Consider the following 25,856-nt stretch of genomic DNA (forward strand, 5'->3'; position numbering starts at 1 on the left):
ACATTAAAACAATTTCGAGTTTCCTATAAGAGTACTCTCAGACTTCTGATAAGCTTTCTGATGGAAGAGTAAGTTTTCAGACACAAAACAATGGACAGAATCCTGGGCATACTACAGGGGTATGAAGCATGTGAACATTATTCATATGCAACATAGGAGAAAAAAATGGTTAGTGACAGCTGGTCTGGAAAATGGACTTGACAGGATATAGCATTTCTTGTGTCTGATGAGAGAAGAAGGAATTAACACTAGACCCTGAGTTTAGTTGTCAACTAATATCAGGATACTTGCTCTGAACTAGTTCATGTGTTAGATTTCATAGGGATTTGTGGTACAAAAAGCTTCGTTGAACCTGTTCACTTTGTGTGCCAGGCTTAGTGCAAGGTATTAAGAGAAAAAAAGATTTAAAATAGAAGCTACTTTACACCTCTATTTGATCAGACTGACACTTGGGAACATTAGCTTATTGATCCAATTTTGCCACTACAGAACTTCAAGACTGGTGGTATCTCTGGGCTTCAGCTTCTTCATCTGTAAAATGGGCAGAGGTGAACTAGATGACCTGCGAAGTCTCTTAGATTCTAAAACGCGTAATTTAAAAAGTCTTCAAAATGTTTATTCAGGTGTTCTTTCCCTGAGGCATTCCCGGGATAGAAATGTTCCATTCCAAACCCTGAGACAGACACACCTCTGGATCAGAGGTGTTTAGAAGCTCCTTATAGAAGGTATCATCCCTATAGGTTTTCATCCCTATGCAGTACAGAATCTCTACACATAAGAAGTGGGGACAGACTTACAGTCCAGGGTGACAGATGGAGATGATAAAGGTATACTTTAATGTTGCAGTTGGCATCAAGATCTAAAAGCTTAGGTCAGTAAGCAAGGGCCTTCATTAAATAACACTCCTTACCTCATCTCTCCCTATCTGATAGAGCCCTTACGTTTCAGATGAGTTGATCATATCCATTTCCCCTTTCTGTCTGCTACTGCTGATCCCTCCGTCTGGAAGGGCAGGGAGGGGAGAATAATGCATGTCCGTTATTTCAAGACCAAGCTCTGTCTTACTTTGTTTCATCGGTATAAATACAAGTAATTTCTAGAATCCCATACTACCACACACTTACCTATGTTCCCTTGCTTATTCACAGAAGCTCCTCTTCTCGCCACGATTAGTCTCTAAACACATGGTACTGAGTAAGCACTGGTAAGTGCTTATCTAGTTTGTGAGTCCAGCAGGAATCTCAGATGGCAAAACAAAGAAAGCCTCAGACTCCTCCTACCTCCATGCTTTTCAAATACTTCACCATTTCCAAAGCTCCTCCTTCCCTTCCCTTTCCTATTGGGAATCCCCTATCTTTAAACCTAATATAAGGATTAATGCTGGGTATGAAAAGACAACACAGTTCATACTTTTGGTTTCACAATTTTTCAGTTCATTTCAGTAAAAACATAATATAAAAGGCATTGCCACCCTCTTCCCCTCCTGGGGGTGATCCATCAAGCCTGTCAGTCTGGGCCGCTCCAGTAGTTCAAAGCTCATCATGCGATATGTGCAGGGCATGGTCACAAAGATCTGCAAATAGCACATAACAATTTGAAGGAAAATGCCACTCTCATACAGATATATGCCACTATCGAGAAAATACCCAAAAGCAAACTAGCACACACCAACCATCATTTCTCAGAGCATATCCTTTTCAATGACAAAACATTCCCACTATCCTCTCACCTGTAGCTCAGGCGAGGGAGCCACAAATTCTGAAAGCTGACAGGAAGAGAATGGAGAGGAAGAACCCAAGTCCCTAAGTCATAAGTAATAGAAGCCATGTCTGGAGCTACTATCAGAGAATGGGGTATGGGGGCGGGAGGTGGAGGAACATGCTAGGGAATGTGCCGGGTTCCAAAGGGCTGTGAAGACTGGCAGTAAAATAAGAGTAGTTTACCTGTTCGCTTACTACAAAGTTTGTCTTTAACATTGTCAGCCTCTCGGGAAAAGAATTCAATGAGTTCATCCTCATATTCCTCCACAATGCTCTCACACTGTCAACCCAAGGGAGAAATGAGTGAGAGAGGGCAGCAAGAAGAAGCCTCCAGAGAGGAGGAGGAGGATGTTGGCACAGCTTGCCACTTGGGCTCTCCAGTAACTCCCCGAATCTTCAAAAACCAGCTACCCACTCCCAAAGCTCACCGCAAACTTGAGAGTGCCACTGATGTCTGAATCAATTCGGATGCCCTGTAGGTCCAGTTCATTGGATTCTCCATTCCGGCCCACTACACGTACATAGTTCTTGCGGTGGGTGGAAGGGTCAATCTGCTCCCCATACTCCTTCATCCGGTCACATACCTCTTCTAGCAGCTCTGTGAGGTGGGCCTCTGAGCGAGCATAAGGCACCTAGAAATGTCCTCAGCCTTGGGTCACATTCTTCTACGTCTGTACATTAGTAATTTATATCCTTACTTTTCCTTTCAAATCTAGTTTGATCAACTTATCCTAGAATGCCTTCCTTAATTAAAAACAACAGAATTCATCTGTATAGTTCCAAAGTGCTTTCAAATATATGATCTTATTTTACCTCATATACTAGATGCAAGCTAATGGTTTTATTTCTTTGTATTAAATGAGACTAATACCTATCCTCAACAGGAGCATTAGAGAGGTGGTATAGGCTTTGAGGATAACAATTATTAAAGCATCTCACAGACATTGTAGCCTTAAGTTTTCTTTATATACTGCTCATTAGATACAGCTTTGCGTATTTGTGTTATGTTTTCAACTAAAACACAGATTTCCTAAATACGAGGATAAGACCTTCTCTTTCTATTTTGAATGAATGTACATATACGATTATGCCATAGTGAAAACATGAGTGACATGAATGAAGGATGTGGAGAAGGGTGCTGATCTGGGTTTGCTAACAACAAACCACAGCAGAAATAAAGTCTAAAGGTTTGGGACCAGGAAACACGTGCAGCCTTATCTTTTAGCTACCTCTCTGGGTCAATGTTTTCTTCACTTCTATTAAACCAAGGTTCTTAATTAGTCGAGTTCTCATTCAAAGTCCGAGTGAGCTACTTTATTTGGGGAAAGAGTAACAGTTACCTCCACCACTGACTGGCTGCCATCCGGATTAATTCGGAAAGAGCCCATCTGAATGGTCTTCTTGGGATCCACCTGGGCAATTTCCCACTCTAGTTCATCCACCAGAGCCCTGCAAGCTGGTGGGAGGGGAGAGAAAGGAGAAGGAAGGAAAGGAGAAAGTAATCACCAGGGATTTCCATTCATCTTTCTCCCAGGCCCTGGATCTCATGCTCTCCCAAAGCTCTGTCTTCTCCACCCTCCTTCTCTCTTTTTCTCTTTGTCCCCTTACCTCCACAGTGTAGATCCTGGCTCCTTCGAGCCCAGGCAGTTCCCAGCAGGGCCCCCAGAAGCAGGGCCAGACAACCCCAGCCTTTCATCTTTAGCGTTACGGGGTTGCTCCACCTGGGTTTTGGTTGGAATAAAACATAGGTGTGAGCAGCCGGCTCCATTACCCAACCCCCATCCCTCATCCCAAGGCCTACAAAGGCCTCACTGTGACTGTGGCTCTACTTTTCAGGAAACGGCCAGGACACAAAGGGGCTCCTCTGTTCCCAGCGCCTGAGAACTCGGATTCCCGCGGCCGTGAATGAGAGCGCGAGCTAGGGACTTGGGGCTCAGCCCCAGACTCTACGTCGACAGGTGAGTCCCCAGATGTTGGTACTTCAGCGTCGGCTGCCTAGGACTTACAGGGTTATGTGGCAGCTGCGGAACGGAGGCTGGCGATTAAGCGAGGACAGCAGGCACAGAGGACCTGCCGCCAAGAGAGGGGGCTGATTCAGGCCAGGAGGCAGCGAGGTGGAGGGCGGGAGAAGAGCACTCAATAACGGGCCTATGTGGACCCACCACCTTAGATTACTGCATCCCCACCTCCAGCCCATAAGCTATTTTCCGAGCGGACCAGCCCCCTTTCTAAGGACGCCGCCATTGCCTTCGCTTCAGTCCATCCCCGACACTTAGTGCCACTTGCACCCTTCCCACCTCTGCTCCCAGGGCCGCCGCCGTGGCCCAGGCGCTCGAATACGGCCGGACTCTCACTGTAGCTCCGAACCCTAGCACCTGGCTGCTGGGGAGCGGGGCTGTCCAGGCTTCTCCAGAGCGCTCCAGCACTTTCCAGGCAGGGTGCCCCAGCGACTGCCTGACCCAGCTCCCCGCACTCTACGCGGGCGCCTAAGCGGGGCTCCGATGCGCGGCAGTGCAAGCCCCACACCGGTGACCGACCCCAAACCCGCCCCTCCAAACTCTCGCGCGAACAGGCAGCTCAGGAGGGGCTTCCAGGCAGCGAGGACCCCGGTGGATCGCAGAAGGACCCAGACTTGCGTGGCGAGCAGCTCCACGTGACCACCAGGGGTCAGCCGGAGAATAGGAGTGGCCTGAAGCAAGGACAGAGCGCGGCGTGGCGTAAAGAGGCGGTCTGACGCGCGCGTCTGTCAGTCTAGGTGGGCTAGTACCTTCCAAAGGAAAGGAAAGGAAAGGTGCACTGCTGGCGGGTGAGAAGCCCTGGTTTCAAAAGTCAGGGAAGTCGGGAAACTACAACTCCCAGGAAGCACCGCAGCACTACACGGATCCTGTTAGTATCTACAGATCTCAAGATAACCTGAAACCTGTAGTTTGTCAGCTTCCCCAACTTTCCTTTTGCAATGTTAACGAGGAAACCATACCTTAAGTCTCAAAAGAATCCGACCTTAGGGCGCTGGGCAGCTGCAGCAAAGACCTAACATTGTGGAGGAAAGACAGAATTGTATTCCTCCAACATCTTTAACTTTGGGCTCCAGAGCTTCACCTTCATTTCTAGGTGGGAATTTGAAAGCTTTGGTTTTTCTCCCAGTTTTAGAAAGCCAATACAAAGAAAGCAGAAGAAGGGCTTAAGTCAGAGCATCCCACACTCCCAGGTCTCTAATGACATAGATAACAGCCAATAATATTTTTGTTTTTATTTTATAAAACATGCAGTTTAAAACAAAATTTTAAAAAATAACAAAACATGGGACAGGAGAGTGGATGGAAGACAGATGCTTCTCAGCTGTCAGCAGGAGTGAAGCCAGCAGCCAAGCTTTGTCTAGGACCCAAAGGCCCTTTTGGCAACGATGGTGTTGGCAACACTGGTTTGCTAGGAACACCAATACTCAATGTCCTGGCCCCTCCCGGCATCCCTCAAGCAGTCAGAGACTTGAGCTGTCCTGAGCTACTGTTTAAGCCTGTCACTGTCCAGGACTTCAGTCTTTAGCCAACTTGAAACTGAGAGTACTGGTTCCAGGAGCATTTGTTTTGTTCTATGTGGGGTTTTGTTTTTGTGTGGCCTGGATATTAATTACCCAGGATATTAATGGAGAATACCAATTACTTTCCATTTGGGTCATTTCTAGACTCTGTTTCTGGACTTCTATTTTGCAAAGGACAAAAAAGGAATCTGGCTCCTCTTCCCTTTGCAACAACTCTGCTGCATTCCAGTTCTATTAATAGCACCATCTGTAGACCCTGAGCAGGTCCAATTCCGGAAGCGGATAAGGTATAGCCAGCTTGGAAAGCCATCTCCCAGTTCTGGGGCCACAGAACACTGAAGGGAGAGGGGGCAGTTCGCTGGAAGAGGGTGAGGTCAGAGTGCCAACACTGAGGAGAAGACAGCTGCATCTATCAGAGACAAAACCAAGAGCATTGACTCTTAAGGTGAGTGTAGAAAAAGCAAGAGAAAAGAGGGCAAACTTGCCCCAAACATTTTAGAACAGGGAAATGAGGTTAGATCAATGGAGAGTTTCAGTAATCAAATCTACTTCACCGAATGTTGGGAAGATTAAGTGCTTTGTAAACTACTGAGTGCTTTACAAATACAAGGTGGCGGGGTAGTGTTGCTGACATCACCATGATTATTATTATCACCCTGGGTATAATCTTTTCATACAGTCAAAACCCGCCCTGTCCAGTTTCCCTTGTCCCATCCCAGGTCTTACTCTTGGGACTTGTTTGGCCCTCAGGTTCAGGCACCTTCCAGTCCATCTTTCGGCCCTTCTCATAAAGACCCTTGAGCACTTTGTGGAAGGACTCAGGCTCAGTGCCATTTTTGCTTAGCTCCAGATATTTTCGGTAGAGCTGAAGGGCTGTGCGGGCATCCTCAATACTGTCATGGGTTTCCCCTTGAATCTTCAAGTCTGTGGGAATCAGAAGTGAACAGTTTGGGACCTAGCAAAGGAAGGTAAGACCATGTCCCCTACTCACATCTCCAACTCCCATTAAACAATAAAAAACTTGACTGCCCCCAAGGGAAAGAGCCAAACACCATCCCTAATGCAGAGATACTGGAGCTTCTTAAATCCATGAGTAACTCTCACTACTAACTCAGGGTCCTCCCTACTCCTCTGATGAGCACCACAGGGGCCTACAAGGTACATCAATACCAACTCACCCAGAAAGTACCAAGCAAGGAATCGCAGGGATATCATTCGTTTTCGGGGCATGTGAAACAGATAGACAGTGTCAAGGACTTGGTCCTTGGGCACCTGGCAGAGATAAAAGAGAGAGAGACTGAAGGCAGGTGATCTGTAATTTTCCATTTTCCGAAAGCAAAACGTATACCCTCAAGGGCCCACACTCAAAGACTCTTAAAAGAGCCCTGCCCGGGATGCCTGGGTGGCTCAGTTGGTTAAGTGGCTGCCTTCAGCTCAGGTCATGATCCCAGCAGTGTGGGATCGAGTCCCACATCGGGCTCCTTGCTCGGCAGGGAGCCGGCTTCTCCCTCTGCCTCTGCCTGTGCTCGCTCACTCTCTCTCCCTCTCTCTCTGACAAATAAATAAAAATCTTTAAAAAAAAAAAAAAAAAAAAAAAAGCCCTGCCCGAACCATGAGGTTGATGACCCGGAAGTCCTTCTGCAGACCATGACCCACAAACTTGACTCCAATGTCTATAAGAAAACGAAGCTTTAAGTAGGTAGACTTGAGAGTTGTGAGGTGCTTAGAGGAAATCTTGGCATCTAGGTCTCCTGGCTTTATCCCCGAATACTGAGTCAAGTAATCCACCACCTAGGCATAAAAAAAAGGATAAGCCGCTCAGGAAGTGAGGTGCAGAGTCTCCCTCAACCACTCTTCCTGAGGGTCTAGAGCACTCTACATATGCACAAGGTCTGTCTCACTTGCACCTCCATATCCTAATACCTGCTCCTGAGTAGAGATGTAGTCATCAATGAAGGGAATACCCTCATTGGGTCCCTGGCCCCGAACACAGGTGATCCTTGCTACTGACATCTGGCTTGGTTTGATGGTAGACTTAGTGCCATCACTGCGTAACTCTGCTTCCTCCTGCGTGACGAGAATTGATAAGAAAATTATGACTCCTAATATCTCTCCAGAGTTCTGTTCCAACACCACACCCTTTTGGACTTTGTTACCTCATTAAGGGTGACAAACTCAGCATCCAGGCCCACCAGGTCCCCAACCTGTGGCATCTCATTCAGCATCAGTGGAATAAAGGTAGTATGTGTTTTCCGCTGCTTCCGTGCTAGTGAGGCTTCAGCCAGCAGGACACTTGCCTCAATAGGGTTCTTGACTGGAAGGAAAAGTCCAGAAGACAGATGGCTTGGGATAGAGAAGTAACCAGAGGAGGGAAACCCAGATGGCCGACCAGAGACTGGGCTCTATGCTGTGATCCCTCAATAATCAAAGCATGTGAGTAAAAAAATCATGGCTGATGAACAGATGGATGGAACAGATCAAATCAGAAAACTATTAAGGAATATGTTATGAAAAAAACAAAAAAGCAGAGAGGAAAGAATAAGACTTTAGCTTAAAAAATCCAGAAAAATAAAGCTGCAGGGAAACTATGGTTAAAGACACTAAAAACGGCCTCAGTAAGGAGTTAACCTCTAAAAGAAGAAGAAAGCTTCACTTGGGGAAAAGAATGATTAGACTGAAAATCATAACCTTGGCCATTTTGATCAGATTTCTCCCCATCAATTCTTCCCCCATTACACTTCAGGATTTCCAAGTTCTAAATTTAAGGCCTGATGAACAGGACTCTCTTTAGTATCCCTGGAAATGTTAACACTGTTACCTATCCTAATCTTAACACAATCTCTCCCTAAAGACCAATCTTAATGGCCCACACCCTTTGGTCTACTCTGTACCACTTACTGTTCAAGTTGTATTTGGAATTAAGATTCCTTTTGACGTAATAAAGGATAGCAGGCACTTTCCAATTCATGTCAAACTGCACAGCTTCGTGCTGTAAAAGAAAAAGCACTTAATGGCCTACATATATAACCCTTTTTCCTTTTTCTCTAGCCAGAGAAAAGATAGAACTAGGTGCTATTTTTTAATTCTGCTAATGCTTTTTATTTATTTTTTTAAGATTTTATTTATTTATTTGACAGAGAGAGATCACCAGTAGGCAGAAAGGCAGGCAGAGAGAGAGGGAAGTAGGCTCCCTGCTGAGCAGGGAGCCCAACTTGGGCCTGCATCCCAGGACTCTGGGATCATGACCTGAGCCAAAGGCAGAGGCTTAAGCCACTGAGCCACCCAGGCACCCAACACTTTTTATTTTTAAGGATCCCTCTCTCCCTCCCAAATTTGCAATCTGCATGGCATTCTCTAGAAGGATGAGAACCGTAGAAGGGGAGAGAAAGGGAGAACGGAATGTGTTACAACTAACCTTATCAATAGGTTCAATAAGAAAGTCATTGAAGAGATACCACTGCTGGTGGGTAACACCCTGTGGAGATAAGAGAAAAAAGACTGACACTAAAGTGACAGCTGGACCACTCTGGCTCAGACTTAAGATGGGGCAGACCTGGGACTCCACTGTGGCTACCGCCAGGAGTGTCCCCGCCTTGTAGAATCTCACTCACCTCCTTACGCTGGTGGTAGGTCTCTCCAACTTTGATGTGAGCCACCAGGCTGCCCCCTGTGCGTGAGTCCAGGATGTGTACCACAGTAGCCATCAGGTCATACACAGAGACACCATGCTCCTCCTCTGCCCTGGCTGGGCCCCACTGTGAGGGGGGTACCCAGGCTGCTAAGCTAAGTTTAAGGATGGGGAAGGAAGGGGAATGGGGATAGAGGACAGGGAGTTTGGGGTATGGGGATGGGGGACCAGGGTGGGTTATCTCCATTCTAGCCCATCTATGACTTTTAATACTGAACTGAGTCACTCTGGAAAAGCCCACAACTGGGAAATACTCGGCTTTATTCCCTTTCTTTTCCCTATACTAAATTCCATCTTCCCCTTGCCCTGCTTCTGTCCCAACCTTCTCTCCCTTATTCCCCTTTCTCCTCCCAGTTGTTCAACAACCTGTATCTCATCCCCATCAGTCCAATTGCAAACGTCCAGCCCTTTGTTCTTGGTTATCTTCATGCGAATGGAGAAAGGAAGCCAGACATTCTTCAGCTCCTCAATGGAGGAACACATCAGCATGCCCTCTGGACTCCCTAGTTCTTTCCTGTCAGGACAAGAAAATTAGGTTTGTTCTAAAATCTAGCCAGTGACAAGAGAAGCCACGGGGTAGCTCAATTTTTTGACTGCTGCCTCAGGCCACACCTACCAATCAGCCAAAGCAAACTCCTTGTTCTTGGAGATTTCCCCACCATGCTTCTTTATTGCCATCTTGAAGGCAACCTGAACACGAAAGAAAAAATATCTGATTCCCAGGGCGCTTGGCTGGCTCAGTTGGTTAAACGTCCAACTCTTGGTTTCAGCTCAGGTGATGATCTCATGGTCATAGAATCAAGCCCTGAGTGAGGCTCTGCACTCAGCACAGAGTCTGTTTGTCCCTCTCCCTTTGCTCCTCCCCCTGTGCTTGCTTGCGCTCTCTCTCAAATGGATAAATCTTAAAAACAACAACAACAACAACAATAATTGGGGATGCCTGGGTGGTTCAGTCCTTAAGCATCTGCCTTTGGCTCAGGTCATGATCCCAATGTTCTGGGATGGACCCCTGCATCAGGCTCCCAGCTCAGTCAGAAGCCTGCTTCTCCCTCTCCCACTTCCCTTGCTTGTGTTCCCTCTCTCGCTGTCTCCCCCTGTCAAATAAATAAATAAAATCTTAAAAAAAAAAATCGGATTCCCCAGGAACATTAGTCATAAACGGAGCACAGAAGGGAGAGAAAACTGAAAAGTACACTTAAAGCCCTGCTTCCAGCCCTGGTCCTTACCTCAGCCTGCATTCTCCAGAAATCAGCTTCTTTCAGACTGTTCACCTCACAGTTGATGACGAGAATATCTGGCAGATGGCGGATGTTGCGGGTCTGAATCTGAGAGGACAAGACAAACAAGGAATGGCAGGGAGCCTACAGGAAAGGAACCTGGGTAGGAACAGTAAAACCTGGACCTGCACGTCCTAACTGAGGTTCTTCCCACTCCCTATACATCTCTGGATGGCAGTGCTGACAGCTCGTCCCAGACAAGACCCCAGCCATGTCCCCAAGGCAGGAGGACTCACCGTGGGCTGGTACTTTTCACAGTTGTCACACCAGGCCTGTGTATTCTGCTCTAGGCAGATGCTTCGCTTCAGCACCTGAGCAAAGTCACAGTTCTTCCCAGTTTTATCTGAGGGGAAACCGGATGCTTCGCTCTACATTCTTCCTTTGGCCTACGGTCAGCCCCCCAACACCCTCTCCTTGATGTTACGGGACATCTGGGGGAGGCTCCCCAGCCCAGCTGCAGGGTATTCCACTGGTGATACCTTCGGGGTAGGAGAGTGTGAAGAGCAGGGTGGAGGAGGCCCGCACGGTCTCGCTGCCACAGCGGCACAGGCTACAGTTTTCCATCTCACAGCTGAACAGCTGCCCAATGACTGAGTCCCCCGATGAGCAAAAGCTGCTAAGAGTGGGGAAGGCAGTGCATGCACATGGAGCCAGTGAGGAGATCCCTGAAGTCACGGGGGGCCTTCACTGTTCAAGGCCCGATTTCATACCTGCCTCCAGCACCTCGATAAGCCTGAGGTACTTCGAGCTCCTGCATGTCCTGATGCAGTTGAGTGAGAATAAAGCGATTCCACCTCTGAATAAGCCTGGCCAGATTGCCTTTGCCTGAAGCCTCATCTGAGTCCGCCAGGATCAGACCAAGGGCTGATGCCTCAGGGATGGTGCGGAATGCCCGAAGAAAATTACTGCCCTGGAATCCAGGAAGTGTGTTGGTAAAATGGGGCAATTTTCTCTTTTGTGGCTGTTTGCACAGCAATGTAGATGCCTACCGGCAACTTCCCTTCCCCTTTTATGGTCCCAGGTCTCCAGACACTGACCTGACAAGGGTCACCCCGAGAGAGGTCCAACATGTGGAAGAGGAAGCCCAGCTCACATGCCAGGCAGAACTCCTTCTGGCAAAGATGGTTCTGGATTAGACAGCGAACAGGTTCCAGGAAGTAGAGCACCTGGTGGTGGAGAGAGCAAGAGAATTGATGCAGGCAACCAGTACAGGGAGGAAGAGAAATGGGAAGGTTAAGCAAGCTGGTGAAGAATACAGAGCAGGAGGCCACTGAAAAATGGAGTACACAGAGGAGACCTGAAGGCTGTGGAGCAAGAAGAATAGTGGTGGAGGCCACAGTCAAGTGGGCTTGGCTGGAGAGGCCTGGAGAAAGAGTAGTGGATATGGGACGACAGAGGAGAAAGGCAGTAGGCGTGTTAATCGCAGGCGGACTCACCCTTACCTGGATCATGCAGTTACAGTAGGCATTGGGGATGTGGGGCTCCAAGCCAGCAAACAGGGTCTTATTGTAGTGTTTGAAGTCAAAGTCCTCCAGCCCTAGCTTGGAGTATTTGATGGTTACCTAAGGCAGAAACAGTCTAAGCAAGATGAAGATATCCTCAGAGTTCCCCATATCTTCTGAGTAGTCAGAACCTTCCCCAGAACCTCCCTCCTGAGTCTAGGTGGTAGGTGAAGGCATCTTGACTGAGCCCTTTCTCGTATGACCGCCCCCCTCCCCAGGGAACCTTTCCCCATGTCCCAGAGGGCTCCTTCCTTGGTATCCACAGCACCTTGCGGTATTTTTTAGAGACCATGTGGAGATGTGGCTCCTCTTCCCGCCCTATCGGTGACTCAGTGACCTGGCTGAAGCTGTCAAATTCACTGTCTGACTCCTTGAGTCGGTAAGGAATCTAGAATATTTAAGAAGAGGTAATTTTATTGGATGTCTTTTTTTTTAAAGATTTTATTTATTTATTTGACAGAGAGAGCGATTAAGGGAACACAAGCAGGGGGAGTGGGGCAGGGAAAAGCAGACTCCCTGCTGAGCAGGGAGCCTGACTCAGGGCTTGATCCCAGACCTGAGCCAAAGGCAGACGCCTAATGACTGAGCCACCCAGGAACCCCTGGATGTCTTAATTATCTTTGGTATCCCCCCACTTTGATCCCAACACTGAACTTTCTGATTTCATGGGGTTTTCAGCAGCCACTGCTTCCCTTTTTTCCCACTGTCACCACCTGACCTCGTCACAGCCCGACAACGATGATGGCTCCCACGCCGGGCTCTGCACATTCACTCTGTCCAACATCCCACTACTAAACTGTCCCAAAATGCCTATTTCAGTGCATCAGTTCTCCCACTATACACCAGTGTATCAAGGCTTCACAACTGGGCTCTTTCTAACCTTAACGCCTTGTGCTTTTCCAAAACAAGCCACAACTGTAGGCATACTGGTCCCAGCACAGTCCCCATCAGACATGCCTTTCACAGTTATGCTTCTTGAGACCTTTGCTAACACTGATCTCTCATCTTGAACGTGCTCCCATATTACTTTCTACTTACCCATCTTTCACCTTTCCAGCTCAATATATCCACCTTTTTCAGTATGTCTTCCCTGACCACTCTGGCCCAGAGTAACACTTTTCCTCCAGACGGCCCCTGGCACTGAACTAACATTCCTTCTGAATTTCACCAGAGAATATAAATAACTTGTTACAGACAGGTCTTATCTTTACCAACCAAGTACTAAACTTCTTAATGGCAAAGACTATCTTCTGTGTCTCTGAATCCTCCCTAACACCTGGCATGGTACCTTCAATTCAGTAGGCCTCAAAAAACCTTCACTGACTGACCTAAAACTGAAAACTGCTGAGGACTAGTAAAGAACCAAGACAGGAGAAATGCCAGGGTTAGGGCTGACCCTCTCCCTCTGAACATACCTGATTGCGCAACCGGGTGCGGGGGTTGGGTGCATAGCCAATGAAGCCCACCTTCTTCATGGTGCGGAGAATCTCGGCATCCACAGGGGGTGCTCGCCTGTAATGCAGTACAGTTCTAGGCCTGAAGGTTGTGGGGTCTGCCCATCAAATCCCCAACCCCCAAGGAGCCAGAAAAAAAGATAATGAAGGCAGTCAAAAATCAGGAAAGATGGCTACTCCTACAGGGCTTGCTGAGAATCCTGGTATCCTGGCCCTTCCCCACTCCCTCCTTTTGGCCCAGATGTAAGGTACAACCTGGGAGCTGGAGCGGAGTTGGCAGCAGGCCAGTCAGAGAGAAGTGTGTCAGTGGTGAGCGGGACAGGGATGAGGGAAAGAGGCAGCAGGTCTTGGCTCCAGTCCAGAGGAGGCAGTGAGTCCACGAGACAGGGCAAAGCAAACTCGGTCTCACGGGAGTAAGGGTTGAAGGAAGGTTCAGGGGAATCAGTCCAGAGGTGCACACAGCCCTCAGAATCCCCAAAGGCCAGGGCCTGCTTGCTGGCTGATACGTCAAACGTCATTAGCAGAGGCCCCACAGGATTCACATGAAAGATGTCTGCTGGGTTGGCAAGGCCTGTGGGCTCACAAAACTGGCACTGCCCTAGAAGAGAGGAGGAAGCTCAATGAGCCCTGGAAGTTGAAAGGGGGCCATCGTCTTATGCCCTGGTATCAAGGAAAGATGGTGCCTAAGTTCATGCCTAGAGATACAAAGAAGACCACCTGATGCCTTCCCATAAACCACAGGCAAGTCCCGTACCAGTAAAGGCAGTTCTAAAGTTGATTTGCCTGCTCCACCTTTATCTTGTTCTGTGTTCTTCACGCGGAGGGATAAAATGTAAGTCCTAATCTCTGGCCAAACCTAAGTATGATCCTGACAGCCCACTGAGAGGTTACTGTTTCCGGGAGGTTCCTGGGAGTACAGGCCTTCCGGCGCCTCGTTCTCCTTCACTCATCAGTGCCCCCTGACCCTATCCCTCCCTACATCCCTTCCTACCTGACTGGGAGATGATAGCAAGTCGAGAAGTATAGGTGGGGATGAAGCGCAAGAAGGCAGGATCCACGTGTACTTGAAGGGGTGTGATGGCGCGCATCATGCGCAGATCATACACCTTGAGGAAACGGTCACAGGCCAGGCCAGTGAGGCGGCTGGAGAAGCCACAGGCGGCCAGCAGGTTGCCATGCACATCAAAATCTGACAGACTCCCTGAGAAAGCATCGAACTCATGCTCCACCTTAAAAGTACGGAGGTCTCGCAGGGAAACCTGAAGAAGAGAGGACTTGGTTATCCTCCAACATTGGCATCATGAAAGGTACCTGCCACCTACCTCACCCTGTGAGGCCCTTGCCCAAAGAACTAAGGCTCTAGGATATGGGCAATCAAAGCACAGAAAAGGCAGAAAGAGAAGCCAGGAGCTGCAAGGCACCCCCAAGAGAACTCTTGTTTATTCTTGTGCCTTGAAGGTATCTAGTTACAATAGAAACCATCAGACTGAAAGATAATCTAGTACAATGTGGCTGAGGAGGAACTCCGTTCATTCCTCCAGTTCCCCCCCCAACCCCGCCCCAACTATAGCCCCAGCTTTGAGGGAAAGGAAGATCCCAAGCACATGTCTGATGAAACAGGGCCTTGTGGTAGGAGGAAACACAGAACCGAGTCACCTTGCCAGACGTGTGGCCACAGAAGAAGAAACGATTTGTCTGTCTCATAATAGTGACTCCAGGTGTCTCAACCGCATACTGGGGAGGAAAGCAGGAAAAACCAGTGAGAATAATTCTTCCCACAGACCAAAGGAACAGAAAGGTCGCACATACACTTAGTCATGTTCCCAGCTCAGGCATATCCCCAGCCTCCCAAAGTCTCAGACCCTGCCTGGGTCTTTCCTGCCCCAGGCTTGTACCTTCTGAGTCTCCTGGACAGTGTTAAGGTCAATCTCTAGTATGTGGTTCTGCAGCCCACCGACAAGCAGAGTGCTGCTGTCAGTCAGCAGGAGACTGTGCATATCCTCACTCTCATCTAGCCTGTGGAAGAGAGAAAAGGCTAAGGGACCAGGCCCTCGAAAGCTTCCAATCCTTTAGCCTTCCATTCTAGGAGGGACCCTCTTTCCCAGTCCAGAGCTGAGAAGCCACTTACAGGTAATCAAATATAATGAGGCCCCCACGGGCCATATACTTGAGGTTGTTCTTGGTGAGAAAAAGGATACCATTTTCTAGGCTCTGGATCTGTCGAATGTCATCACTGCCATTGACCTGAAAGGATGAGTAACGCTCCAAGGCTGGGCCGAAAAATGAAGTAGCATGGCCCTGTTGGGGGAAAAAAGATGAGACACACCCTGAATGGATGGGCAGGGCCATCCCAGATATAGGTCAGGAACTGGACAGTCCTCGTTCAGCTTTCTTCCATTCTTGCTTGGGCTTTCTGGTTAGCAGCCCCCAAGGCATAAGCCTGGGGACCAATCTAAGTGATAAAGACATTGATGATACTATCTATGTTCGCTTAATGCTTTACAAAGTACTTTTGTAAATTCTACCTCATTTTATCCTCACAGTAACCCTGCTGAATAGGTAATGGCTCTGTTGGTTAGAACAGTTTCAGGTCAAGGACGTGGGTCCCTCAGATCCTCCACTGGCCTTCTGACATTCCAGAGTCAAGTCTAAATCTCTACCGGCCATCTGGGAAATGTGTACTATGGGTCACAGGCTGGAACAGAGAGAATGTGAAACTCATTCCACGCTTAGCTCCTATGACATCATTCCACTACTGGTTTCTCTCCTGACTCTTAACTCATACCTTCTCCTTATGTGCTTCCCTTCAGACCACTCTTGAAACATGGCTATTCCCAGTCCACTACTTTCTCATTAGTCCTCCTAGGTAATCTCATCCATTCTCAAGGTTTTCACTATCCATGTTTTTAAACTGATGGATCCTAACTCCCTTCCCTAGCCTAGACCACTGCCGCAAGCTTCAGACTTATACATCCAAATACCTGTTAAACATCTCTTTTCAGATAATTCCATGAGAACCCTAAACTCTTTACATTCCCACTTAAATTTGTTATTTTTATCTCATCTCAATTCTTAACTATACTCCTTATGGTACCATGACCCATGTAATGGACTAAGTCACTGGTAGTCAATTTAAGTCTTGTTTACTTCCTAAATATTTCCCAAATCTGTTCCAATGTACGTATCTCTACAGTGCTTCATTCAGGCCTTCATATTCTATGTGAACTGCTACAATAACAAAGTCTCTACTTCTACCTTGGCACTCTAAGATACAAACCTAACCTTATCATTCTGGATAAAAAATCTTCAGTGGTGTGAAGGATCAAGTCCAAGCTCTCTCAGCACAGCATACAAGGTTTTTCTAGAATGTTTTCCCCCCAAATAGCTACATGGCTTCCTCTCTCCCTTCTAGGGGACTTAGAATGGACAGTGTGGACTGTATTCAGGTGTGGCTTCATCAAAGAGACCTTTCCCTGACCAACTATCTGAAACAGTAACATCTCCCACCTTCATTACCTCAACCCCCTTAGTCCACTTTATTTTCCTTAGAGATACTAAACAACACTTAATGTATTATAAATGTATTTTTGATGCCTTATTAAAAGTTCATTCTAAACCTAGACCACAGAGCAAGGTCTAGCATTTAGTAGGTGCTCAAAAAACACTAGTTAAATGAAGTCATGTCTATCTCTTCACCTTTCTCTCCTAGTGCGGTAAATCCTCATTGCTTATAGTTCCTGTACTCTGCAATCACATTGTATAGTATCTTGGAAATCTTTATCCTGTTGCTTTGGCCAAGACAGCATTTTCCCCTCTTTGCCTGGCTCCTACTCACCTCTCAAATACTCACTTCAGGTGTCATTTCCTTCTGAAGGCCCTCTGACCCTTCTCCACTCAGTACATATATTTATACTGGCACTTAGTAGTTTATATCTTATTTCCTCTATCTTATTTCTTGTATTTTAATTAATTCACTAATTAATAAGTGAAACAGTTCAGTTTCTTCTAAAGTATCATGAAGTTATCTGTTTATGTATCCTCTTTTCCTCATTGTTTCCTCATGTTCCCTCATTCCTTGAGGGCCAGGATTATGTTTTATTCAGCTTTATTCCATGGGCATAGCAGTAGACTGCCTACCGAAATCAGTGTATTATCAAAAAAGCTCATTCTAGGGGCGCCTGGGTGGCTCAGTGGGTTAAGCCTCTGCCTTCGGCTCAGGTCATGATCTCAGGGTCCTGGGAACGAGCCCTGCATCGGGCTCTCTGATCAGCAGGGAGTCTGCTTCCCACCCCCCATCCCCCCACTGCCTGCCTCTCTGCCTACTTGTGATCTCTTTCTCTCTCTCTCTGTGTGTCAAATAAATAAATAAAATCTTAAAAAAAAAAAAAACAACCTTATTCTTTCTAATGGGAAAAGCAAAATTCATGCTCTAGGGAAGGTAAATTAGTAAACCAAGGATAACATGTTATTTCTTACAATGTCTTGGGCTCCCTAGCATATTGGCAATATAGATACACATTAAAAAAAAAATTTAACATTGATAACTGCTCTCGCAGAAGACTAAAATCAGCCAGAGAAAACAAAATGATTCCACGTAAGGTAGCAGAAACACGTGTTAAACATTCTATAATTTAAAAAATGGGGGGTGCCTGGGCAGCTCAGTGGGTTAAGCTCCTGCCTTCGACTAAGGTCATGGTCTCAGGGTCTTGGGATCCAGCCCTGCATGAGGCTCTCTGCTCGGTGGGGAGCCTGCTTCCCCCTCTCTCTGCTTACTTGCGATCTCTGTCAAATAAATAAAACCTCTTTTTAAAAATGGAAAACAGAGGAGGGGTATTAGAGACTGGATTTGATTACAGACTAACTGATGGGTAGAGTTAATAAGATTAATCAAAGCTTGGAAGGGGCAAATAGTAGTAGAAATAGGACGATTCCTATTTCTTTGGAAAAGACCGCCTATGTAACTTCTCCCTGGATCCTATGGTTCCTTTCACTCCCTTCCTCCTAACTTAGAGACCTAACTAACTCTCATCACCTCAACTCAGTCTGGTTCCCAGTAAAACAGCTGCCCTTGGGCTAAAACCAGATAAAAGACCTCCAACAACTCCTTTCATCCCTTACAAAGGGGTACAGTTCTTACCCCGTGGCTTCCCACCCATAGCATCTCCTCGTGCAAGTCAAAGTGGGAGACGGAGACAGGCACACCCACTTCAGCCACCACACTGTGCAATTCAGAGTAGACACCTTCCATTATGTGCACTGACTCCTGGACAGGAAGAGCCTCCAAGGCCACCCCCTCCGGATCCAGCTCCACATTCTGTAGCAGACTTGGGTTCAGATGGGCATCCAGGACAGGGTCCAGGGCAGAATGCATGGCTGGGGCATACTCTGCCAGTCCAGGATCCAGACCCTCGAAGTTCATGACGACGATGGCAGATTAGACCCTTGTCACACCCTCCCTTGCAACAGCCCCTTAAGAGGCCTGACCCAACCTTCAGCAGAACAGCACCAGTGGGCCTAGAATGGACATCCTGGCCTGCAAAGGGAAAGAGGCAGCTGAGTCAGTGGCAGGCCCAAGTATTTGTATTTAATGTGTTCACGATTATCTGGGCAGGAGGGAAATGAGGCAGGCAGAGGTGAGAAGGCCAGGTAGGGGATGAAGCAGGCAGGAAGGGAAAGGGCAGCAGGGGTAGAGGTGGAAGTCTTGTCCCTTTTTCTCCTCTAGGCCCTCTGTATTCCCCACCACCCTCACTATCTAACCTAATACTTGACTTCCTTTCCATCTCCCTTCAGGCCTGCTCACTTGCCTGGTTCACCCCAGAACCATCAGTTGGAAAGAGCAGCAACTGCGGGACAGGAGTTAGGCACAGGGGCTAAGGTGCTTGTTTCCCAAATCAGGGATGAGGGGTAGGGGGTTGGTAGGCGAGAACGAAAGAAGTCAGTTTCCCAGAATCCTCTGCATGTTACCCAGGATTCTCCAGAGAAAAATAAGAATGTCCAGTTACCCACAATTGGGGCGGGGGTGGGGGGACATGATGAAAATGCCTAGTTACCCACAATTCTCTAGGGGAACCAGAGAAATCAATTACCCAGAATTCTTCCCAGGCAGCGGGGAGGGGAGGGATTAGGGCAGGGGTCAGATGTGTTCTTGGGATGCTTATGGGGATTGGGTCATTACCAAGATTTCTCCATGGCGGATATTTTGGAGCGCGTGGAATTAAAACGAGTAGGGGGAGAGAAAGCGCCGTCACCTCCGCGGGAAATTCCAGTTTCCCCAATTCTCCCCCGCGCCTGACGCTCAACCAAACCCTAAGGCGGAAAGGACGTCGGTCTCCCAGGCAGAGCTTCCAATCAGGAAGGGCGTGGGGCTCACCTAAGCCAATCAGAAGGATACAGGTACAGACGGCTCCGCGAGAGGACGCGCGACGTAAGGGCTGGGCAAAGACAAGGTTACGGGCCGCCGGTGGGGACAAACGGTGTCAGACCCTGGCCGTATTTGGTGTCGTGAAACGTAGCTTTTTCTCGTTTAAGTTTTCTTTGAGCAAAACTAGAGAACTCGCTTGGAAACCGACCTTTCACACTCCCTAGAACTTTAGAAACTCTAGAATTAGGAACGCCCAAGGTAAAGTACTGGGAGTCATCTGCTGGGTATTCCCAGCATGGTCCAGTCCACCCCCTCTGTCCGCGGTGCTCTTGTGAGCTACTGCGCTACTGCGCTACCTTTCACCCTGTTGTCCCCGAAACTCGCCGGCATTTCCTGTCATTTTCAGGCATGGGAGAGAAAAAAGGAAGCGGGAGCCGGGCTCTTAAGACGGTCCAGATAGCCGTGGCTTTTACGATTCTGTAAGCATCCGTCTGAAACACCCATCTGTGATGATCCCTTCCCCACATGCTCCAATGATAGTCCCAGGGAGCAAGACCCCTCAGCCATCAAATTTCCCTACCTCTTGAAGCTGGGCATTCTCCCTCAGAGAGGGATGAGCACAGCAAATTGGGACATTTGCTTACCGCAAACTCTTAGAGATTTAGCACAACGGTTATTTTCAGGGATTCTTGGGGTCTGATTCTGAGCTTGAACTGCTGTGGAATGGGGCCAGGTTGTGAGATGTCTCCAGGGCGCTTTAGCACAGTTTCTAAAGGCCGCAGAGAGGGCCTCCCTGATGGAAGGAACTTCTCACCAAGGATAGAATGTTAAAGGACTTCTCTCTCAATAAAGGCTGCTAAATACACTGTAATAAAAGGATTACAGGGGTGCCTGGGTGGCTCAGTCAGTAAAGCATCTGCCTTTGGCTCAGGTCGTGATCATCTCACCTGGGGCTCCCTGCTCAGCGGGGAGCCTGCTGCTCCCTCTCCCTTTACCCTTTTCCCCACTCATGCTCTCTATGGCTCGCTCCCACTCAATCTCTCTCTCAAATAAATAAAATCTTTTTAAAAAGAAAAGGACTTCGTAATTTAGACTTCCAGGATTCACCGGGTCCTAGAATCAGTCAGAAGTCAAAGATGGAGAGAAAAACACCTTAATTCAGAGGGTCTCTCAAACTGATCTGGCTTCACAGTTCCCTAGATTTAAAATCTTGGGGAAAGATGGGTGCTGAGAGACCTAGACAGTTTGTACACTTTGAGAGATTTCCATATTGAGGTCTCAGATTGAGAAAAACTTCACAGACCTATGGGAATTACAGGGCCCGAGATACTCAGAGATACCTGGGCTAAATGAGCTACTTTATAAAGATATTTTGTGTCTTCTCACAGTAGTGTCCAATGTAATAGAATGAGAATGCAGGATCTGAAACCAGATGGTCTGCACTGGACTTCTGGACACTCAACTCTGTAATCTTGGGTAAATTACTTATCTCTGTTTCTTCATCTGTAATACAGGGATAATAATAGTAACTACTTCAGTGGGTGGTTAATACATGAAAAGTGCTTAGACCAAGGACTTGGCATAACATGAGAGTTGCATATATATTAGCCATCATTACTAACTCCCTAGGGGTACCTCAACTGGATTTGGAGTCTGGGCATCCAACTGGAAAGGCCTGCTTAGGAGTGTCTTGTAAATGTGATTTGCATAACGGTTGAGGCCCTGCTGACGTCAAGGGGTCACTACAGCTCCAGGTCAGATCTAGTCCTGGAAGTAGCTCCTGCCACAGAACAGTCCCACAACAACCCCACCTACCTTGCTTCCTACCCAACTCTCGAAGCACCAGGAAGTGAAACAAAGCAGCCGAGCCCCGTGCCTCCAGCTCACCCTTGTCTCTGTCATCCCAACCCCCAAGAGTCTACTTCCTCTTCCCTCTTTTACCTTTCATCTCCTATCCTTTAGGCCTCCCAGAATGGGGCCACATTTGGGAAGAAGACAGGAGATATTAAACACAAGTGAGGTGAGCTTCCCCTCCTTCCTCCCACCCCCATTTCCTTATTCCATTTGTGTCTACCATGTGTAGAAAGAGCCAAACTGTTTCCCACTCAAACTGAAATAATCAGTCCTGATGCTGGGAACGTTCCATCTGAAGGATAGATTTACCACAGAGACCTAATTTTTGAATCAAAAGTTTCATTGGGCAGTTTTGAATAGTTCTAAGGGAAGGGAGACTTCTGTCAAGGGTAACTTTCTCAGAGAAGGGTCAGCCTCTTGGGGAGGCTTTCAGGACCATCTGTGTGGTCAGCCATGTCCTCATTCTGACGTCCAAATCGTTCTGGGACCCTCCACTGGGTTGGGGCAGTCCCAGATTTGGACCACTCCCCACTCCCACGCCCAACCTCACATTCTCAGCTGTTTCACTGGATGTTGCATCAGGGAGGGTGATGAAATCAGTGTCCGTGGATTTTACCCATGGATGCAACAGGCTGAAGGACGGGTCAGTGTCACTAACATGGTACACCTTCAACTCCCCAGAACTCCTGGACTTCCTAGTTGTGGGATAGGGGCTGGGTGCTGGAAGATCTAAATTTGACTCCTAGCCTTTGCTTACGCCAGTATCCCGAAAGAACCAACGCCTGAACCCCACAGGTCCTATGAAACTTTCGGCCACTAAGGCTGAGGAATCAGACAGTTCTTAGCAACAACTCTCTCCCTCTTCAAGAGCCCTCCTAGCCTCCACAGCGAGCCCTGAAGAAGGAGCAGTTATACCTTATATGGCATTATCTGGCTTCCCAGTTCACAAAGTCCCCTCAAATTGTGGACTCTCTTCCAGTGAAAATGACTGCTCCCAAGGGAGAAAAAGAAGCCCCCTGGGTCTTAGATAGAGGGCACTAGGTGGGAATCACACTTCATTCCAAACTGAGCTGGCTATTCTACGGGGAAATAAACAAATGCTTCTGTTTTTGGTTTTTCCTCAGGCAGGAGGTAAGGAAATTAGGTGCTGGGGCGGGCGGCGGGGGGGATGTAGCCTGTAGCCTTGCGAGGCAAAAAGATGAGGGAAAGGTTAAACAGGAAGGAACTTGAGACTAGATTCATTTAAATATTCATTCCTCCTACCCCCACCCCCTCCACAGCCACCACGATTCATGGAGAGCATTACACACATACCCCATCCCAGGCCTCCAGCCACAGCAACCACACGTCTCATTTCCCTTGGAGCTGAGGCTGCATACCTGGGCTCCCCACGGAGGGGGATGATGCAGGGAGGGGAATCCCACCTGCTGTGAGTCACCTGCTGCTATAAAGGGCGGGCCTTACAATGCAGGGACCTTAAAAAGAGACTCAGAGACAAGGGGAGAGAAAACAGCAGGAAGCAGCTCAGAAACTCAGTGAACAACAGAAGGAACCAAAGCAGAGGCGCGCAGAACAGACAGCATCAGGCTCAGAAGAGAGGGAAGTGGGCAGAAATTCCACAAGGACCGGCGCAAGGCACAGAGCCAGCCAGATTTAAGAAGCAGGCGACGGGATGCTGGGAAGCAGGGTTCTGATGCTGCTGTTGCCGCTGATGCTGCCGCCACTGACCTGGCTGGCTGAGACCCGGGCCGTGCCTGAGGGCAGTCGCCCTGCCTGGGTCCGGGGCCAGCAGCTCTCACAGCAGCTCTGCACGCTGGCCTGGGGCACACATCCTCCGATGGGGCATGTGGTAAGTCACGGGCTCTGGTGCCAAACAGGAGACTCTCCAAGCTCTCCAAGGCTGCGGTGGAAGACTCTGTGGCTTTGGATGAAAGCTGGAGGGTCGAGGGTCATCACAGAGTAAGAGAGGAAGGGAGGTGGGGTGAGGAGTGGTGTTCCTGGGAAAGGTGTGGGCCTGAGGGTCCCAGTGGAGTTTGAAAGTATTTCTCTTGTATCTTCACTCTTCCCACACCTCCTCCGTTCCAGGACTTACCAAGAGAAGAGGAAGATGATGAGACTACACAGGAGGTCCCCCGTATCCAGTGTGGGGATGGCTGTGATCCCCAAGGACTCGAAGACAACAGTCAGGTAGTAAGAGGAGGCTGGACCACAAGGAAGAGGGACTGGGACATCGTTGGGTATCGTGGTGGACTAGCAAAAGTTCTGTCCTTGTCCATTCAGCTTGCTATATAACAAATACCATAGACCGGGTGGCTTATAAACATCAAAAATAATTTAGTTCTCACTGTTCTGGAGGCTGGAAGTTGGAGATCAGGGTGCTGGCACGGTCAGGGCCCTCTTCCAGACTCCAGACCTCTCATTGTATCTGGCAAAAGGGCCTTGGGAGTTCCGTGGGTCTCTTTTAGAAGAATACCAGATGTGTTCAAGAGGGTCCCACTCTCATGACTTCATCACTTCTTGAAAGCCCTCCCTCCTAATACCATTATATTGGGGAGTTAGAATTCGACATATGAATTTTGTGGGGACACATTTAGCCCATAGCAGTGTCTAAGAATGGCAAAAACTGGGTGGGTCTTTGGAGAATGGAGTAGGAGGAAGGGATCTGTTTTTTCACTGCTTTCTTCCCCCTGCCCCCACCCCAGTTCTGCCTACAAAGGATCCACCAGGGCCTGGTTTTTTATGAGAAGCTGCTGGGCTCAGACATTTTCACAGGGGAGCCTTCTCCACTCCCCGACGGCCCTGTGGGCCAGCTTCACGCCTCCCTCCTGGGCCTGAGGCAACTCTTGCAGGTATGAACCAGGGGCCTGGAGAATGGGGGCCTGCAGGTACCACAGATGAGGACTGGAGGGTGAAGGATCTCAAGTTCTCTCTGATTGTGTCCTGTGTCCTTTCAGCCTGAGGGTCACCACTGGGAGACTGAGCAAACTCCAAGCCCCAGTCCCAGCCAGCCATGGCAGCGCCTCCTTCTCCGCTTCAAGATCCTTCGCAGCCTCCAGGCCTTTGTGGCTGTAGCTGCTCGGGTCTTTGCCCATGGAGCAGCCACCCTGAGCCCCTAAGGCCAACGGCTTAAGGATGGCACCCAGATCTCCATGGCTCAGGAGGGCTGAAATCAATCAGCCCAGGCACCTGGGAGTTAATTAGTCCATTAATTCTAATGAGACTTGCGTATGTTGAAAATTACCAATACTAACTTACGCTGCTGATCTAGGACCAAGCTGAGTATTTATTCAATAAGAAGGGAAAACTTGAGATTATTTATCCTCAGGACAGCAGCTTGGGGAGGATTATTTATTATATTTATTCTGAATTATGTACTTTTTTCAATAAAGATTTATTTATGTGGATATCTGAGTGTGATTTCTAGCCTTGGTTGGGAAAAGGAAAAACAGGGCCAAAAGACTATAGTATGCATCTTTCTGTTCTGCAGGGCTCCAGTGGAGGGGCTATATCCTCATGATCTTCTGGTGTACGCATAAAGTAACAGGGATCTTTTTGGTCTAGATCCCTGTATAGCTAAGCAAGCTGAATGGGATTACCAAGGATTAAGACTAGGAAATTGGACCAGTAAATGTGACTGCTTTTGCTGTCTGACCCTGTGCTTCCTTACTTTCTTGGCCAAGAGTGTATTTGGCCAAACACAGGAATCCCAATCACTGCAGGATCAAAAGAGCTTTTTGAGCAGGAAGGGCATTCCAGAAAGATGGTGGTAAATCCCCCAAATTAATGGAATTCTCCCTGAGTGGTCATCTGTGAGCCCCATTAGAGGGTTTGACTACCCAAAGGGAGGTCAGCTACCTTTGGAAACAAAGAAAAGGGGAAGGCTACTGTGGTCATTCCCCATCCTTTTCTCCACAGTCACAAGATTAAAAACACATGGGCTTTGGAATCAAACAGACCCCGTCTTGTATCTTGGCTTTGTCACCAACCAGCTGAGTGACAATGGGCTAGTTATAGAACTGCTCATCATATACCCCAACTCACAGATGGCTCCCAACGCCCCTGGAAGAATCTAAGGGACAGGAAGACCTGTTCTAAATAGGGGGGTAAGGAGTGCCCGGGTGGCTCAGTCATTAAGATTCTGCCTTCAGCTCAGGTCATGATCCCAGGGTCTTGGGATTGAGCCCTGCATCAGGCTCCCTGCTCAGTGGGAAACCTGCTTCTCCCTCTCCCCATCCTCCTGCTTGTGTTCCCTCTATCGTTGTGTCTCTGTCAAATAAATAAATAAAATCTTTGAAAAATAATACATAAACAGAGGGGTAAGAAGAAAAACATCACAAGAGGATGCCTACTTTGGTGGCTGGAAGACAGGTTGTGATTTGCTGACCTCGATCCTACATAGCCTGCTGGTGTCTCCAAGGACAT

The 25,856-nt window shown here is 48.1% G+C and overlaps 3 protein-coding genes across 30 annotated transcripts in view; 1 reads left to right on the forward strand and 2 right to left on the reverse strand.

Moving 5' to 3' along the window:
- The window catches only part of LOC116593930 (citrate synthase, mitochondrial), a 36,966-nt gene extending 32,533 nt beyond the window's left edge, over window positions 1-4,433 (reverse strand). The window contains exons 1-6 of one of the 4 annotated variants that reach the window (XM_032348634.1): window positions 4,058-4,433; window positions 3,369-3,481; window positions 3,101-3,216; window positions 2,189-2,392; window positions 1,944-2,040; window positions 1,408-1,573 (exon numbers count right to left, since the gene is read on the reverse strand). In XM_032348634.1, coding sequence (XP_032204525.1) covers window positions 1,530-1,573; window positions 1,944-2,040; window positions 2,189-2,392; window positions 3,101-3,216; window positions 3,369-3,456 — 549 coding nt within the window. In that variant the 5' untranslated portion in view covers window positions 3,457-3,481; window positions 4,058-4,433 and the 3' untranslated portion in view covers window positions 1,408-1,529. Of the gene's footprint in view, window positions 1-1,407; window positions 1,574-1,943; window positions 2,041-2,188; window positions 2,393-3,100; window positions 3,217-3,368; window positions 3,482-3,766; window positions 3,850-4,057 lie in introns of those variants that run through there. The other 3 variants (XM_032348632.1, XM_032348630.1, XM_032348629.1) reach the window with 3 other exon arrangements.
- IL23A (interleukin 23 subunit alpha) lies at window positions 3,477-25,600 on the forward strand. Of its 22 annotated transcripts, none has more exons than XM_032348641.1 (9): window positions 3,477-3,718; window positions 19,987-20,059; window positions 20,969-21,056; window positions 21,543-21,600; window positions 22,559-22,565; window positions 22,715-23,283; window positions 23,520-23,621; window positions 24,137-24,283; window positions 24,389-25,599. In XM_032348641.1, the coding sequence occupies exons 6-9, from the start codon at window positions 23,107-23,109 to the stop codon at window positions 24,548-24,550; spliced, it is 588 nt and encodes a 195-aa protein (XP_032204532.1). In that variant the 5' UTR covers window positions 3,477-3,718; window positions 19,987-20,059; window positions 20,969-21,056; window positions 21,543-21,600; window positions 22,559-22,565; window positions 22,715-23,106; the 3' UTR covers window positions 24,551-25,599. The 22 variants fall into 22 exon arrangements, with proteins under 22 accessions (XP_032204532.1, XP_032204535.1, XP_032204538.1 ...); XM_032348643.1 differs by lacking the exon at window positions 3,477-3,718 and adding an exon at window positions 18,670-19,643; XM_032348640.1 differs by lacking the exon at window positions 3,477-3,718 and adding an exon at window positions 18,670-19,612.
- On the reverse strand, window positions 5,360-18,638 carry PAN2 (poly(A) specific ribonuclease subunit PAN2). Of its 4 annotated transcripts, none has more exons than XM_032348627.1 (25): window positions 18,357-18,638; window positions 15,348-15,517; window positions 15,115-15,235; window positions 14,876-14,953; window positions 14,211-14,478; window positions 13,475-13,817; window positions 13,181-13,277; window positions 12,034-12,153; window positions 11,706-11,825; window positions 11,301-11,429; window positions 10,974-11,173; window positions 10,743-10,876; window positions 10,500-10,606; window positions 10,213-10,311; window positions 9,603-9,676; window positions 9,353-9,500; window positions 8,910-9,053; window positions 8,714-8,773; window positions 8,197-8,287; window positions 7,455-7,612; window positions 7,222-7,365; window positions 6,910-7,089; window positions 6,477-6,570; window positions 6,025-6,222; window positions 5,360-5,707 (listed from the first exon to the last, which is right to left on the reverse strand). In XM_032348627.1, exons 1-25 carry the CDS (start codon window positions 18,636-18,638, stop codon window positions 5,673-5,675), a joined length of 3,594 nt encoding a protein of 1,197 aa, XP_032204518.1. In that variant the 3' UTR covers window positions 5,360-5,672. The 4 variants fall into 4 exon arrangements, with proteins under 4 accessions (XP_032204518.1, XP_032204517.1, XP_032204519.1 ...); XM_032348626.1 differs by having other exon boundaries at window positions 10,743-10,879; XM_032348628.1 differs by having other exon boundaries at window positions 10,743-10,879; window positions 18,461-18,549.
- Window positions 25,601-25,856: the final 256 nt, after the last annotated feature.

Source organism: Mustela erminea, chromosome 6, assembly GCF_009829155.1.
Source record: "Mustela erminea isolate mMusErm1 chromosome 6, mMusErm1.Pri, whole genome shotgun sequence".
NCBI classification, from domain to species: Eukaryota; Metazoa; Chordata; class Mammalia; order Carnivora; family Mustelidae; genus Mustela; species Mustela erminea.